The following is a 15,490-nucleotide window of genomic DNA, read 5'->3' on the forward strand; positions in this document are numbered from 1 at the left end:
CATTTGTAAAAATTAAAAGTTGCGTTACTGAAATAAATGCACTTTTCAACGATATTCTAATTTTCAGTTTCACCTGTACTAAGACATTTATTCATCCTGCTCTGAGAGTTATTCCTCATAACTGCTGTGTGCATTTTGTGAATTAGTGAATCCCTCTGGATTCCACAATCACCATACAGGGTCGTAGTAATTAAGAGCATTCAGAGCAGCATTGTGTTCTGCTTATATGTTTTCTTTCTTCCCTCCCAGGGGAGGCAGATTGCAAGGAGGTTGGGGATTGTGTGCCAGGATCAGGATCCATGTCTACAGACTTGTGCCTTCCTGCTCTTGATTACCTCAGGCGGTGTTCTCAGGTGAGCGCAAGGATGCTAAAAGCAGCTTGAAATGGCATCCACAAGGGGGTAGAGGCTCCCTGCAGCAGCTCTTTCTTGTGTAAACAGGTTAGTCACTGCAGCATGCAGAAAAGCCCTGAGCCTCATGGTGAGCCTCTTACAAATGGCTCACTATATAGAGCAGCAGCACACACATGCAATTTCAAGTGGAGCATTCTAGGCTAAGAATACTAATACTACTACTACTACTAACAACAACAACAACAAACAACAACAACAACAACAACATGCCATCCATCTGATTGGGTTGCCTCAGCCACTCTGGGCGGCTCCCAACAAAAAATGGAATGACTGCTGAGGCTCCTGTGTCTCTTTCCTTCTCTCTCATATATATGTATTTCTCCTTCTCTTTCATGAGTGGGATCACAATTTCCCTGGCTGACACACACAGCAAATCTTTGAGGTTTCTGGCATTCTGGCAGTGTAGTCTATTTTTCTCTCTCTTGCCACAGGGAGCACAGATGAAGCAGTTACCAATTTCTGTGCTCTTTCTTCTGCCAGATCAGAAGCCGTGCAAATGTTTAAACACAGTGGCAACAGCTTTTCCCATCGCTCCTCTTACTGAGAAAACATAGCAAAGTGATTGGGCTACTAACGGCTGCTGGGCTTTGTCTCTGTTTTGCTGGAAGAGAGAGAGAGATGACATGATGGAGCAAAACCTGGCTGCCTAGAGGCAACTGTTACTCACCAAAAGTGTTAAGGAAAGTGCTTGCTTACAGAGTTGCCAAGACAGTACAGTATATGTAAATACGTAAAAGGCCAGGAAACTTAGCATACTTCCATGCTCAGGTTTTGATCAGGTCCTGTGTGCATTAAATCAGCATGACCAGCAAATGACAGGCACAAACCACCCAACTCCCTGCATGATAGATATGTGGTTTCTCATGCCTTGAGGAGGGTGTCAGAGCCCATATGGGAGTGGTGTGATGCTATTATCTTTAGTGACCACACACCAGGTTATCCTTCAGTTTTGTTGGGTTACTCCCACATTTCTGAGTGTAGCATTGAAGCATGAAACAAGAGCCCAGACAAATCCCTGGGCATGTGCACCCTTTCCTTTGAATATAACACTTACTTTAGCCAAATCATTTTCTGTGTGACTGTTCTACAACATGTAGCTCTGGAACTATCATGACAGCACATACTGCAGAGTAGTCTTATCAGAGTGGCTGGGGAAACCCAGGCAGATGGGCGGGGTGTAAATAAGAAATTATTATTATATCATTTCTCTCCCTTTTTTAGTTGCTTGCCAAAATCTACAAAATGCCCCTGAAGCCTATTTTTCTCAGTGGGAAACTTGCTAACTTACCCCAAAGAATACAAGAACGGTCTGCAAGCAGTGAAGATGGCATTGAGTGTGTCCTTTCGGATTTTGATGATGACACAGGTAAGCAAAATTACTGTGTGATCCTAAAGAGGAACGTTCTTAAATAGCACTTACCAAATGGAGCTTGTCCACTCACCTGGGGCTCTGGGGGAGCAGCTTCTGCTACACCACACAACTGCAGCCCAGTACCTTGCCTTCTGGCCAGTCAGGACCCGGAGCAGGGGGCTGAACTAGGCCCACCCCTGCTGTATTTAAGAGAACAAACTCAGGTACCGGTAGTCACCCTCTTGGGAGATTGCCACATGATTCACCACCCACCCACCTGTAAGTGACCTGCCAGAAGATGAGCGGGCAGGCGAGAGTGAGGACCTTGCTATGGTTTATCCAGTTGCCGTATTTGAGGCCAGGGAGGAATTTTTCCTGCTACAAATTGACTGGTCTTTAGGTTTCTGCCCACCTCATAGCAGCCATCACAACTTTGGCAGATAAGGCATTGGGTTGGATCCTTAGCTGATCAGGTCCCCGTTAATGGGGTCCAGGGGAGTCTACACAGGGCTGATGGACCATAACACCCCTCCCAATGGCAACCTGAGCGGGATCATACCTCCTGATCCATGTCAGAAGCGACCCCCCCCCCAAGCTCTGGGCCAGCCCTATCCTGTTCAATAATAATAATAATAATAATAATAATAATAATAATAATAATAATAACTTTATTCATACCCCGCCCAAACAGTTGGCAGGTTGCTTAATACTAGATGCATACCCAATGCCTTGGGCCAAAACCTACTTGCATCTGTAATGAATGAAAATTGTGGCCTATTTCAACCCAATACAAATCTCCTGTGTTTATTTCTATGGTTTGCCCGTTCCCCACGGGCATAATGCACCTGTGACAGCTATGACGTGTGATTTTACATCTTCACCATTCTGTATGCTTATATATGCTATGATTGTAACCTGCTCTGGGTTCCACTATTTATGGATAGTTTTACCTCAAGAATGCAGTCTTCAACAAGACACACACACACCCCAAAAAGGGTGCAGCCCTCTCACCTACATTCTGTACATTTATGCATTTATATATCTAAATAATTTATAATCCTCCCACCATTCAAAAATATTGTGGCCATGTACAAAGAGAGAAATAAAATGGAATGCAAGGCTAGAACAATAAGTATACATTAAAAACCATCTGGAAAAGAGAAATGGGGCAGGAACTGGGAACCTAGCAAACTAAATGCCACAACAGAAAACCTATGCTACACATAGCTTCTCACATGAGGTTTTGTTTTGTTTTCCTAGGCCTTATTAATGTCTGGATCATTCTGCTTGAAGAGTTGACAACTGCCATATCCAACTGCCCCCGTCAGCATCAACCTCCCACCCTGGATTTGCTCTTTGAACTATTGAGAGATGTTACCAAAACACCTGGTAATTGGTTTGAATTTACTGACTACTACTAAAGTGTAGGATTCCTACCCCTGGGTCGGAACAGGGATGGGTGGGCTCATTAAAGTCCACCCCAACCCATCTCCAGGCAGATTTTTAATAGAGAATCTATTTGAACTGCCTGGAAACACACAGTTAAAAGTACTACCTGCAAAGTGCTCTGCTCCCCTGGAATACAAGTTTTTATTGAAACCTTTTGAAATAGCACCCACCTGCCTACAGCATGCCCACCTATTGCATGGGGTTCCTTCTCACCACACACCTTGGACGAACTTGGTGCAAGCCCCCCTGGGTGCAGCAGAGCTTGGTAGCATTCTGTCATTCCCGGGGGGAATTATACAGGGGGAAACATGGCTGCAACATCAGCTGAGCAAACAGACACAGCTCTGATGGCACTTTTGTATCACCCCCCAAACACATCGTTGATTTATTGCTGTTAACATTTTAGAATTGTTATATTTTGTTGTATTTTGTAACAAGGACACAGGGAGCTAGGCAATTTGATTTTTAAGGGGGACAATTCGCGTATGAGTTATTAAAAGTTAATGGCCTTTTAGGCTTCCTCCATATGAATGGGAGTTCACTTTTCGAATAATAAGAATTATATGTCACGGGGGGGGGCATGCCTGCTATTTATAAATCTGTTATTAAAGCAGCAAACCCACCAGTAGGAAAATACACAAGTGTATCATAGAGATGCTACCTGAGTGTTGACTTCCATGTTAAATGTGCAGGCATTATACATGGGGCTTTTTTAAAGGGGAAATTGTAATATGAGAAGCTGCCAGTAAATTACTGGCATGCCAGTTATGAAAGAAGCTATGCAAATGGCAGGTGAAGTTCCATATACTACTGCACAGTTGTAAGGGAAACCCTCCTTGCAGTGCATCTTGGTTCTCTGGTCAGTCTCAAGGAAGGGAATCCATCATGAGTATATAGGATGTATTGTCCTGAGTTAGCCCTAAGCATCTCTTTGAAGGCTCAAAATATTTATCTGCCTTGTGTTTTTCTTCTCTAGGCCCTGGATTTGGTATTTATGCAGTTGTTCACCTTCTGCTCCCTACAATGTCCCTTTGGCTTCATCGCAGCCACAGCGACCATTCTTACTGGGATGTGGCATCTGCTAATTTCAAGCATGCAATTGGCCTTTCTTGTGAACTAGTAGTGGAGCACATTCAGAGTTTCATACATTCAGGTAATTTTATGTAGTCTTATATGTTGCAACCCATTCTAACCGTACTCCTGTAGACAAACTTTAGTTTTGGCATTAACTATTACAGTGTGGTCAAGACCTTTTAAACATGGATAAACTGCTATTGGAGGAGAGAAAAGATTATGGTAGAGGGTTTTTTTAAAAAAAAAAGGTGTGAGCTTTGCATATATATACTGGAATGCTTATTTATTTCTCCAGTGAAAAATGAAACGACTCAGCTGTCCTTGCTCTGTTTATATCAGGCTTCCTCAACCTCGGCTCTCCAGATGTTTTGAGACTACAATTCCCATCATCCCTGACCACTGGTCCTGCTAGCTAGGGATCATGGGAGTTGTAGGCCAAAAACATCTGGAGGGCCGAGGTTGAGGAAGCCTGGTTTATATGAAGATTTCACAGTGATTTAGGAACGGGATTTGATTCCCAAATTAGGTTTTGAGCCTCCAGTACCAACCAAACATTTTCTCTAACCCCAAACCATCTGTGACTATAAGGTACACAGCACCATGGGTATCTGCATGGCAAGGAAAACATTGACTAAAGCACAGACAGATGAGTCAAGGCAGTGGTCCAAACACTAATCTGAAGAGGAAACATGTAACTAAGCATCCTAGCTGAACTGGGGCAAAGGTTTCCCCCCCAGTACTAAACGTCACAGCATTATAGTAAACTGCTTTGAGGTGTGCTTTTTTTTCTTACAACCTACCGATATATGAATTTGATTAAACAAGATAAATAAGCAAAAATAGTACTGTAAAACTGTAACGGATCAGAACATCATCTGGTATTCTCCCCCTGCAATAAAGCTAGATCCAGGCCAAGCAAGTAGCTCTAATTATCCTGACTAGAGTATTAGCAATATCCCAGTTTATAGCCAGGTCAGAGGGGAGCGAGACTATGCATGAATGAAGATGCCATGTGCATTTATTTCTAAAAATGCAGTAGTTCCTCTGTGTTGTTATTCTATTAAATTATGGTTCATGTCAAAGCCAACAGCCTAATTTCCTCTTTAGATATTGGCTATGAGAATATGATCAACACAATGCTCAGAGACCTCTTCAAATTACTGGTAGCTTGTGTGGCAGAACCCACAGAATCCATCTCTAGAGTTGGGTGCTCGTGTATCAGGTAATGTGGCTTTCATTTCTATATTCATTTTACACATGGGGGGGAGGGCACACAATTAGACATGAAATACTAATGTGAAAGTTAAAATTACCACTAGTTAAAGAAGGTATGGGTTCTAAAGCCTTCTGCAGAAAACGACAGAAAATTATTCTTTGCCAACTCAAAGTTCAGACTTTGAAAGCACCTGTCTACCCAATAACTCTGCAGCTTTGAAAGCAGTTTTCATCACTTCCCTTCATACTTGAAGTATGGGGAGAAATACATTGGTTACTCCTTCAAACCTTACACAGGAAGTGCAAATAGAGCATGTTCAAGTGATGTTCCAAGGTGCCTCGATCTAAGCTTATATTATTGGGCTTCACTTGACTCTTCATAGATCTACATCAATAAGGAAAGCCATTTTGGCTTTTGAGCTAATCCCAGTTTTGCAATCATGTTGTGAAATGGTTATTTGCTGGTTATCTGCTTCATGGTCTTTTCCCTTATCTATAGATATGTTCTAGTGACAGCTGGCCCTGTTTTTACAGAAGAAATGTGGAGGCTGGCATGCTGTGCGCTGCAGGATGCCTTCTCAGCAACCCTTGAACCAGTGAAGGTATCACTTGCATTTAACTAGGTGCCGCAAGCATCCCTGCTAATATGCGGCTACTATTTTCTTAGACTGTTGCTCTCATCTATGATTACTTAGATAGCAAACACCTTGGAAGGGGGGGGGAGCATTTGTTGTTTGAACTAGCATCTCTGTGTGGGTGGTGTATAAGCAGACAGCACTTTGGGAAAGCGGCTCAACCATCACAGAAATTTTGATGGCTTATGGTCTCTACTCATATGGAGAGAAAAAACCATCTCTGCATAAGCTCAGGCAGGAGCTTGAAGTTAGCTCCACACACACTTAAGTTGATCCAATAAACGGGGTACAACCTGTGCATTGCCCATTCTAGTGGGCACTTCCAGACTGTCACTAGTGAGCACTTTAGAAAAATAACACACAAGTGAGCTTTTTTTTTAAAAAAAAAGTTGAAACTACATGATGATGAAAGTACACCAGGTTCATCAATTAGGTATGTGTGCGAGAGAGAAAGAAACTGATGTCAGCCCAGGGGTCAGCAAACTTTTTCAGCAGGGGGCCAGTCCACTGTCCCTCAGACTTTGTGGGGGGCTGGACTATATTTTTTGGGGGGGATGAACAAATTCCAATGCCCCACAAATAACCCAGAGATGCATTTTAAATAAAAGGACACATTCTACTCATGTAAAAACACACTGATTCCCAGACCGTCCGTGGGCCAGATTTAGAAGGCGATTGGGCCGGATCCGGCCCCCGGGCCTTAGTTTGCCTACCCATTTATTTAATTCAACCCTATTGGCTGCTTAGCATTCAGAATACACACTGAACATCTGATGCTGTTTCTCTGCAGAATCTGTTGGGCTATTTCCACAGCGGCTCTGAAAACTTCAGTGGGGATGCTTGTGAGGTGAAAGTAGCAGCCCCTTCCCTCTCTCCTAGTGCTGAAGCTGAATATTGGAGAATACGGGCCATGGCTCAACAGGTAAAGACTTTGAGAGATATAATGAGCAAAATGGATATTAAGTTAAACCTAGGCACTGGTGCAGGCTTAACACTTCTACAGTAATCAGTTGGATTCGCATGCTTAACTATGACTGGATTGTTTCCTGTGGGCTTTGCTTTTACAAACAGTTCATGGTGAGGTTTCTTAATTGCTTTAAGCTGTCTTTTTTATACAATTTCAATTAAGGAACAGTCAGGTATTCATGTCAACATTAATTAAGCATTTTAAGATGGCTAGGCCTGATGCACCTTCGTTTAGTGAATGCTTCTTCTCTTGCCAAGTTGACAATCTTTGGATGGGCTAGACCATGAAACGTTTTTCTAATGAAACCTAGTCTTCCTTTTTTTTCCTCTCACATGAAACTAACTATTTCACTCAGTAGTGGGTTTAGCTGAGCAGAGAGCATCACTTGCTGTGCTGGGTGTTGCCACTTTTAGAATTCCATTTACATTCCTGGGTTAAGGATATATAAAGAACTGCCTTGTACCAAATGAGGCCTTCAACCCATCTAACCCCCTTGCTGCCTGCTCCGTGTTGTGAATGGTTGCAGTTTACAAGCTCCTACCCCTTTTACACAGTTCTGCTGTGGAAATTCCAGAGCCTGGGCTTGGGACATCTACATGTGCAAATTGTGTGCTCTGCTGCTGTGTTATGTCTCCTTCCTGAATTGGCCCAGGGCTTTAGCAAGTTGGTATACTTTGTTTTTATAGGTGTTCATGTTAGACACACAGTGCTCCCCCAAAACGCCAAACAACAAAGAAGGGTTTGAGCATGCTCAGTCCTGTGTGCTTATCATTGAGTTGCCTCCTGACAAGAAACCCAATGGCCATACGCAGAAAAGGTAAGGTGACTTGTTTATTACAAGACCCAGAGGGCAAAGCAAGACATGAGACCAGGTGCAGGGAATAAAGTGAAAGTCTGCACATCTACTTAAATCTGGGCAGATTTGTTTCTCGTGGCAAAGCATGAAAGGCAATCCATGCTGACCCTCAAGGGGCAATTTTTCTCATCCTGTCATCCCTGTCTTGACTCAAGCTAAACGCTTGACATGATTGGCCATGTTGAACACTCACATTGGTCCCAGTAGCTTGCATTAGATACAGGCCATCATTGCAGATCTTAGACTCCCATCTGTAATGCAGAATACAAACCAGTGACAGTATTTGGGGAAAGGGAAGGATACGTAGGAAAACACAGTTTCACGAGCAGTTATTGCAGAAAGCCACCAGCTCTTAAATCTGAATTGCTATACAGTGGTACCTCGGTTTATGAACACAATTGGTTCCGGAAGTCTGTTCATAAACTGAAGCGTTCATAAACTGAAGCGAACTTTCCCATTGAAAGTAATGGAAAGTGGATTAATCTGTTCCAGACGGGTCCGCGGAGTACTTAAACTGAAGCGTTCATAAACTGAAGCATGGGTGTAATTGGTTCCAGAAGTCTGTTCATAAACTGAAGCGTTCATAAACTGAAGCGAACTTTCCCATTGAAAGTAATGGAAAATGAATTAATCCGTTCCAGATGGGTCCACGGTGTTCATAAACCGAAAATTCATAAACCGAGGTGTTCATAAACCGAGGTTCCACTGTAATTATTATTAAAGGCATTTTGTAACAACAGTGAGCAACATTTTAGGAATATATATAAGCATTCTCTTTCTGGGTCAGATCTAGCCCCAGCACTCTGTTTTGTAGCCAGATGCCTTACCAAATGATGTTGAATTGATGTTTGCCTCTGTTGCATGTCTGGCCATCAGTTGCACTGCCTCTGTTCATTCAGCTGGCATGGTTAATAGTTGTTGTTAGGTCTCTCTTTCACGGCTGGGAGATGGTCAAGAATAGGGGTGGAAGGAAGATGCACCGCCTCTTCTACAGCTGTGCAAACTGTCTCCCTCCCTGCCCCCCCCCAATGCTTCCAGAGGGCTTGTCGTGACTGATTTTGGAAGTTCTTTAGAGTTGCTTCAGCCTCCTCTTCTCCCCCTGAACTGCAGTAGCAAAGCAAGTGTCAGCTACAAGGTTTGCAGCATATAGTGTGGAAGATGAGGGACACAGGAAGAAGGTGCCTTATATTGAGTCAGAGCATTGTTCCATCTACACTGAATGGCCTTGGCTCTCCACATTCTCAGGGGCTTCTCCCATCCTAACCTGGGATTGAACAGGGGATTAAACCGAGCACCTTCTGCATGTGAAGCATGTGCTGTAGCATTGAGCTACAACTGTTCCCCTGGGGTTTTTCTGCTATAACGATTTTATAGCCTAGTCACTCTTGAGCCAGAGAAAATAATGTTCATGCTGCCCATGTTGTGCCTCCACAGAAAACACCATGATAAAAAATAGGTGTTGTATGAAGGGGACCTTACTGCCTAATTTGTTTTAGCAGCTTGATCCATAGTAAAGTATGGCTGCTCCCTGTTGATAAGGCTTGCTGCAACAGTGAGTTGTTTGTTTGTTTGCTTGCTTGCTTGCTTGCTTGCTTGCTTGCTTGTGCCTGTCTTGCATGCACAGCTCTGTAACCATGCTGGCCTTTTGTAGAGTTCCTCTTTTCCTATCTGATTTTCTTTCCTTTCTTTTTTTTAAATGCCGCCCATCAATCCACAGGAAGCTTGGGTAAGGGAGCATTTCAGCCTAATGCAAAATACAAACTAAAGTCCTTGATTTAATATCTATTCTCTTCCACAGAAAATACCGTTTTAGCTAGGCTGTCCTAGGAATAAAAGAAACTGCTGTTTGCCAACTGCTTAGGTTAAAAGGTTGCATGTTCCACCCCCTCCCAATTCTCAGGCTGGTTTTTGCAAAGAATTGGGCCAGTGCAGCTGCAACTGCTTGATGTGCTGGAACCTCTGTCTGAAATGTTCTTGGAATGGGAGGTTTCACTCCCACAAGAAAGTTCATGTGTATAGTCCCCTCACCAGTGTTGTGTGAGTGCATGAAATATGGGGGAATTCTCCCACCCCCATGCACAATGCTGGCACTTTTCAATATGTCACTGTATGATTTGCATGCACTTTAAACGGGAAACACAATCCCAGAGCCACTTGCACCACTGAGCTGAAGTACGCATGCAGCTGTGGCACAACACTTTGGACAGACATCAGCTTCTGCCTTGAGAATTTCTATAGTGGGTCACTTTTGATGAGGCCCATAATATGAATGCCAGAGTGCAGCCACTAGGGAGTGTCACAGGACAAGAGAAGGGATATATTTTTCAAGGATGTGGGCAGAAATGGAAAGGCCTGGGGCTGGGGGAAGAGATTCAAGCTCAGAAAACAAATGGCAATCTATTTCAAGGTAGCTACGGTACATTTCCATGAGGTTGACTGAATGCAGAACAAACCAATTTGTTTGTCTTCATTCATGCTCAAACAATATATTCTCCACATGAAAATGCTAGCTTTGTGTTCCTAATTACTGCTGCAATCCTATGCATTGTTATTCCGAAGTAACTCATTGGTACTTATTCCCAGGTAATTGAGTTTATGACTGCAGCCAAAGACTTAACCTTTTATTTTCTTTATGCACACAAAATAGAGAATAGCACACTGTCCAGGCCATCATCTGACCCATATCTATAAACTTACTCATGGTGGTAAATAGGCCAAATATCCACTATGGCTTGAATGTTTGGCCTTTCAGTCATATTCTTTGGTGCAATACCAAGGTACATCCAGTTTTTCCCTGATAAATTCCCTTAATAGAAACCCTGGGATGTTGTTCACTTTCCTCCATTTTCAAATAATGTTTTGTTTAATGTTACATTGCTATAATAATGAATTATCCATGTTACAAAACACATTATATTAATGTATAAATGGAAGACTAACATAAATGTTGAGGATTTTGCATGATAATTCTTTAAAGCAAATATGGGGAACCTATCGCCCTTCAGGCGTTGCTGGACTGCAACTCCCATCATCCCTGAGTGTCAGCTATCTCGGCTAGGACTGTTGGGACTTGAGAGTCCAGTGGCGTGTGGAGGGGCACAGGTTTCCCAAACCCTAATGTCAAGGAATATGTCTTCTTGGAGGAAAGGTGGCATATTAATATAATAAATAAAAACATTTTAATTTGCTGGGAGTGTTAAATTCGGTTTGGGTCAAAACTGTAGGAGAACGCAGAGAAAAAATGGATTGTGCATGTTGCCTGGACAAATATTGATCCATAGCAGCCTTTCCCAACTTGGTGCCCTCCAGGTGTTCTGGACTACAGTCCACATCAGCCCCAAACAACATTGCCAATAGCAATTATAGGAATTATAGTCCAGAATATCTGGAACAGTACCTGGTTAAGGAAGGTTGGCACAGAGATGGTGTTTTGGGGGATTTTTTTGTAAGTAGCTATCATAATGATTATGATATAGTTATAAATTCACCACCTGGAGTTCCTTGGAGGAGCAGTAGGATATAAATTTAAGTGATGTAAAAAATATTATTGAGATACTCAGTCTGTTTGTCATTCCTTCCCCAACCCCTTCCACCTTTTGGCTGCATGAAGTATCCCTTTCCGAACAATTGTAGTGAGCCTGCTGTCCCACCAAGTGCTGCTGCAGAATTTGTACGATATTTTGTTGGAAGAGTTTGTGAAAGGGCCCTCGCACTCTGAAGAGAAGGCTGCGCACCAACCACCGGAAACTAAACTGGCAGGCTTCCTCAGGTACATTTCTATGCAGAACTTGGCTGTCATCTTTGACTTGCTGCTGGATTCCTACCGGACAGCCAGAGAGTTTGATACGAGGACTGGCCTGAAGTGCCTGCTCAAAAAGGTCTCTGGCATTGGCGGAGCTGCCAACTTGTACCGCCAGTCGGCGATGAGCTTCAACATTTACTTCCATGCCTTGATCTGTGCTATTATGACCAACCAGGAAAACATGACTGCAGAGCAGGTGAAGAAAATCCTCTTTGAAGATGACGAAAGAAGCACCGATTCATCCCAGCAGTGCTCTTCGGAAGACGAAGACATTTTTGAAGAGACAGCCCAAGTAAGCCCTCCAAGGGGGAAGGAGAAGAGGCAGTGGAGAGCCAGGCTGCCGTCTCTGAGTGTCCAGCCTGTCAGCAATGCAGACTGGGCTTGGTTAATCAAAAGGCTTCATAAGCTCTGCATGGAGTTATGCAACAACTATATTCAAATGCATCTGGATTTGGAAAGCAGCGCCGATGAGCTCCCGGTCTTCCGAGGGGACCCCTTCTTCATCCTTCCGTCCTTCCAATCTGAAACATCCACCCCATCTACCGGAGGGCTCTCTGGGAAGGACACCCCTTCGGAAGATGACAAAAGCCAAATTAGGGATTCCCTAATGGAGAATGTCACTCCCAAAGGAGGAAGTGGAGATCTACTGCTGCTTCCGCCCTTGAGCCCCAAAACAGAGAAGAAAGACCAAGGCAGGAGAAAAGAGTGGTGGGAGAGCGCTGGCAACAAAATCTACACCATCGCCACAGACAAAACTATATCGAAGCTCATGACAGAATATAAGAAAAGGAAACAGCAGCATAACCTGGCCACTTTTGCCAAAGAGATGAAAGTCGACAAGAAAGGGGACCCGCTAAGCATGAGAGGGCCAGATTCCCCCCTCCCACAAAGGCCTCAAAATCTGGTTGATCAGGGCCAAATGAGGCACTCCTTCAGTGCAGGGCCAGAGATTTTGAGACAGGAGAAGAGGTCACGCTCTGGGTCAACGGTCAGTTCACTCAACATATCTGTCCGGGATGGTGAGGCGCAAATACAGGTAAGAAAACAGGCCGATGGAGAAACTTAAAATGGAAGAAAAAATGCCTTTTCAATTGCGGTAGTTGTTTTCCTTGTTTGGGATTAAGTAGAAAGCAGGTCTTCCGGAAATACGCATTCATTATTGTAGAATATCACACAGTTGTGCTTGCAGGGGCAGCCTTAAACATTGGGCACTTGGGGTAAAATATTAAGGTGTCCCATACAGCCACACCCACCTGCCCACTGATCCTTGCAACCTGTGGGCCAGAGCAGCCCATTATACCCCATGTTCTATCAAGCCTCAGGTTCTTTGTGAGTTTCTTATGGTAACTTCCAGCCTCAACAGAGAGTTTGTGACAATAGCTTGGCTTATCCAGTACTTTCCATTGCCACCCCTTGCCTTTCTTTTAGTTTTTCATCTTAGCGTGTTTGCCACACCAGCTACTCCTTCATGCATCTCGGCCTTACCAAAATGAATCATATGCATGGTGAACCAAGATGGCTTGGGGTGGAAAAGTTAATTATAGGACCAGCCCTCGGTGTCAGGCTGTGTTTTGAACTTTAAAGACTTTTTCATTGGGCAACTTAAGTTTGATGCTGAGGTTTTTCAGAAATTACTTCATATTTACATTATGAGCTATATTCTTCGTGATGTTTTTACACAGCTATAGTTACAGATTTCCTCTCTCCCTGTATCGTTTTAGGCATGGACCAACATGGTATTGACAGTTCTTAACCAGATTCAGGCCCTTCCAGACCAGATCTTCACAGCTCTCCAGCCAGCTGTGTTCCCTTGCATCAGTCAGCTGACTTGCCATGTGACTGACATTCGAGTTCGCCAGGCTGTGAGAGAATGGTTGGGCAGAGTGGGCAGAGTGTACGACATTATTGTGTAGTAGACACTGGATGCAGTACCCACTAGAGAATGAATTGAAGGCATACAAATATAAAGTGCAGTTACTGAAGCGATGAGGTAACTGTCTATTTGCTGGTAATTAGAAACTGGCAACATCTGTCCCATGCCGTTAACTGCTTAAGAGCACCGTTCACTCTTGCTCATGCCTACAAGAGCATGTGGTAACCACAGTGTGCTTATACATCAAGTATCCCAAAATAATACAGTATATTAAATCTGAAAATGCTGTTTTAAGTCAGGCTGATATATGAAAACTCAGTATATTGATGTTGCATATTTTTCAAAGAGTAAAGTATTTCTCCGTAGGGAAATGGCAGTGAAATGAAGGTAGCACAAAATGGAAACCTTCACAAAAGTAGGCTAGACAAGAAACAACCAAACTGAGTACCTATTTTCACAAACCTTCAGTGTGGCATCAACATCTTCCCACTCCAGTGCAATTTGGACTTCAGAAAATCAAAGAGCTTGCATTCAGAATGAGTACAAGAGATGCATAGATATATTTAGTATAGAACCTTTTTGTGCCCCCAAAACTGGCAGACTGACATTTGAAAGTATCTTAATTAAAAAAAAATACAGTGAGCTGTTTCAATAAATTGTTCATGTAAAACATGACACGAAAAACAGATGATCCAAATTCCAGAACTGATACATTTTCAAAATTCACAGTGCACATTTCATTTTCTATCGCACACCAGGGTTGTGGTGAGAATCAGCCGTGCAATGGCTTCTGAGCCATTTTTCATGTGATTTTGTGACATCCTAGATGTCGATGCAGTATGGTGTGATATGGCAAGAGCAGCTTGCCTGGTGGAGCATCGATGTTGCTGACCAAGAGGAGGGACGAGCAACTGTGTAGTTGGGGCTGTGCTGCCACACAGCCCTTATCACACCTTTCCTCTTCCTCCCAGAAGTGATAGCAACACCCCTACTGGAAGGCTGTTCCTGCAGTTCTGCCCCACTGGGGGAAGGACTGTTATGCTATGGTGCTGGAAGCTGTCTAGGGACAAAATAGTTAATCCTGTATAGGAAAACACTTGCCAAAAGCCATAGACTTCTAAGAGGTTTCGCCTCCTTTGATGTCAACCCAAAGGTCTTCAAGTAAGGGAAAAGATCATAAATATGACTACAGAAAACAAAACATAAAGCTGCAACTTGCCTGTTTTCTACAGCAGCTGCCTTGTCCCATTCCTACATTGTAGGTGAACATGTCGTAAGCTTGACTACTGCCCCAGAATTCCCTCTGTGGCCGCCTCAATTTGTTTTACCTTTCTTCTCCATGAAAAGAAATAAAACAATAATGTAGGTTTGGAAGGTGGCACCCATTTTATGCTCTTATCTATCCTGTGAGGCTGCTTAGTTTGAGAAAAGGGTAAAGCAGCCTTCATATCGGAATAGGGATTTGAACGGGGACCTTTCGAGTCTAGCATCGTTCACTCTCCAACCTGGTCCTCTTAAATCCACTTCCTTTATCCAAGCTGTCTAGCATACACCGCTAAATATATAGTCTATTAATTAGAAAAGAACCCATAAAATATGGGCGTGGCCTCCTTTATTTATACGCCACAGTTATATGTTGCCTATCTCCCACTGCATTCAAGGTGGTTCGTAGTTTTGAAAAATTGCTTGCATTTTAATCGGTATGATGCAAAAGCGAAAGGGGACACAGAAAGCAGAGAAAAATAAATGCATTCAAGTACTCTGTGGGACAGTTCTATGCAAGGACAAACCAAGTGGTAGATGTTCCTAGGCTAGCTGAAAGAGTAGAACTTGCTGTCCCAGCTCTGCTTCTGGT

At 43.3% G+C, this 15,490-nt stretch overlaps 1 protein-coding gene across 2 annotated transcripts in view; it reads left to right on the forward strand.

Moving 5' to 3' along the window:
* ARFGEF3 (ARFGEF family member 3) overlaps positions 1–15,368 on the forward strand; it is a 72,872-nt gene extending 57,504 nt beyond the window's left edge. For both annotated transcript variants that reach the window (XM_035108881.3, XM_035108883.3), the window contains exons 25-34: positions 250–353; positions 1,635–1,779; positions 3,025–3,153; positions 4,190–4,366; positions 5,395–5,509; positions 6,002–6,104; positions 6,928–7,059; positions 7,791–7,921; positions 11,571–12,798; positions 13,484–15,368. In XM_035108881.3, coding sequence (XP_034964772.3) covers positions 250–353; positions 1,635–1,779; positions 3,025–3,153; positions 4,190–4,366; positions 5,395–5,509; positions 6,002–6,104; positions 6,928–7,059; positions 7,791–7,921; positions 11,571–12,798; positions 13,484–13,675 — 2,456 coding nt within the window. In that variant the 3' untranslated portion in view covers positions 13,676–15,368. The remainder of the gene's footprint in view (positions 1–249; positions 354–1,634; positions 1,780–3,024; positions 3,154–4,189; positions 4,367–5,394; positions 5,510–6,001; positions 6,105–6,927; positions 7,060–7,790; positions 7,922–11,570; positions 12,799–13,483) is intronic.
* The last annotated feature ends 122 nt before the right edge of the window (positions 15,369–15,490 follow it).

This window comes from Zootoca vivipara, chromosome 3, assembly GCF_965207765.1.
Source record: "Zootoca vivipara chromosome 3, rZooViv2.hap1.1, whole genome shotgun sequence".
NCBI lineage: Eukaryota > Metazoa > Chordata > Lepidosauria > Squamata > Lacertidae > Zootoca > Zootoca vivipara.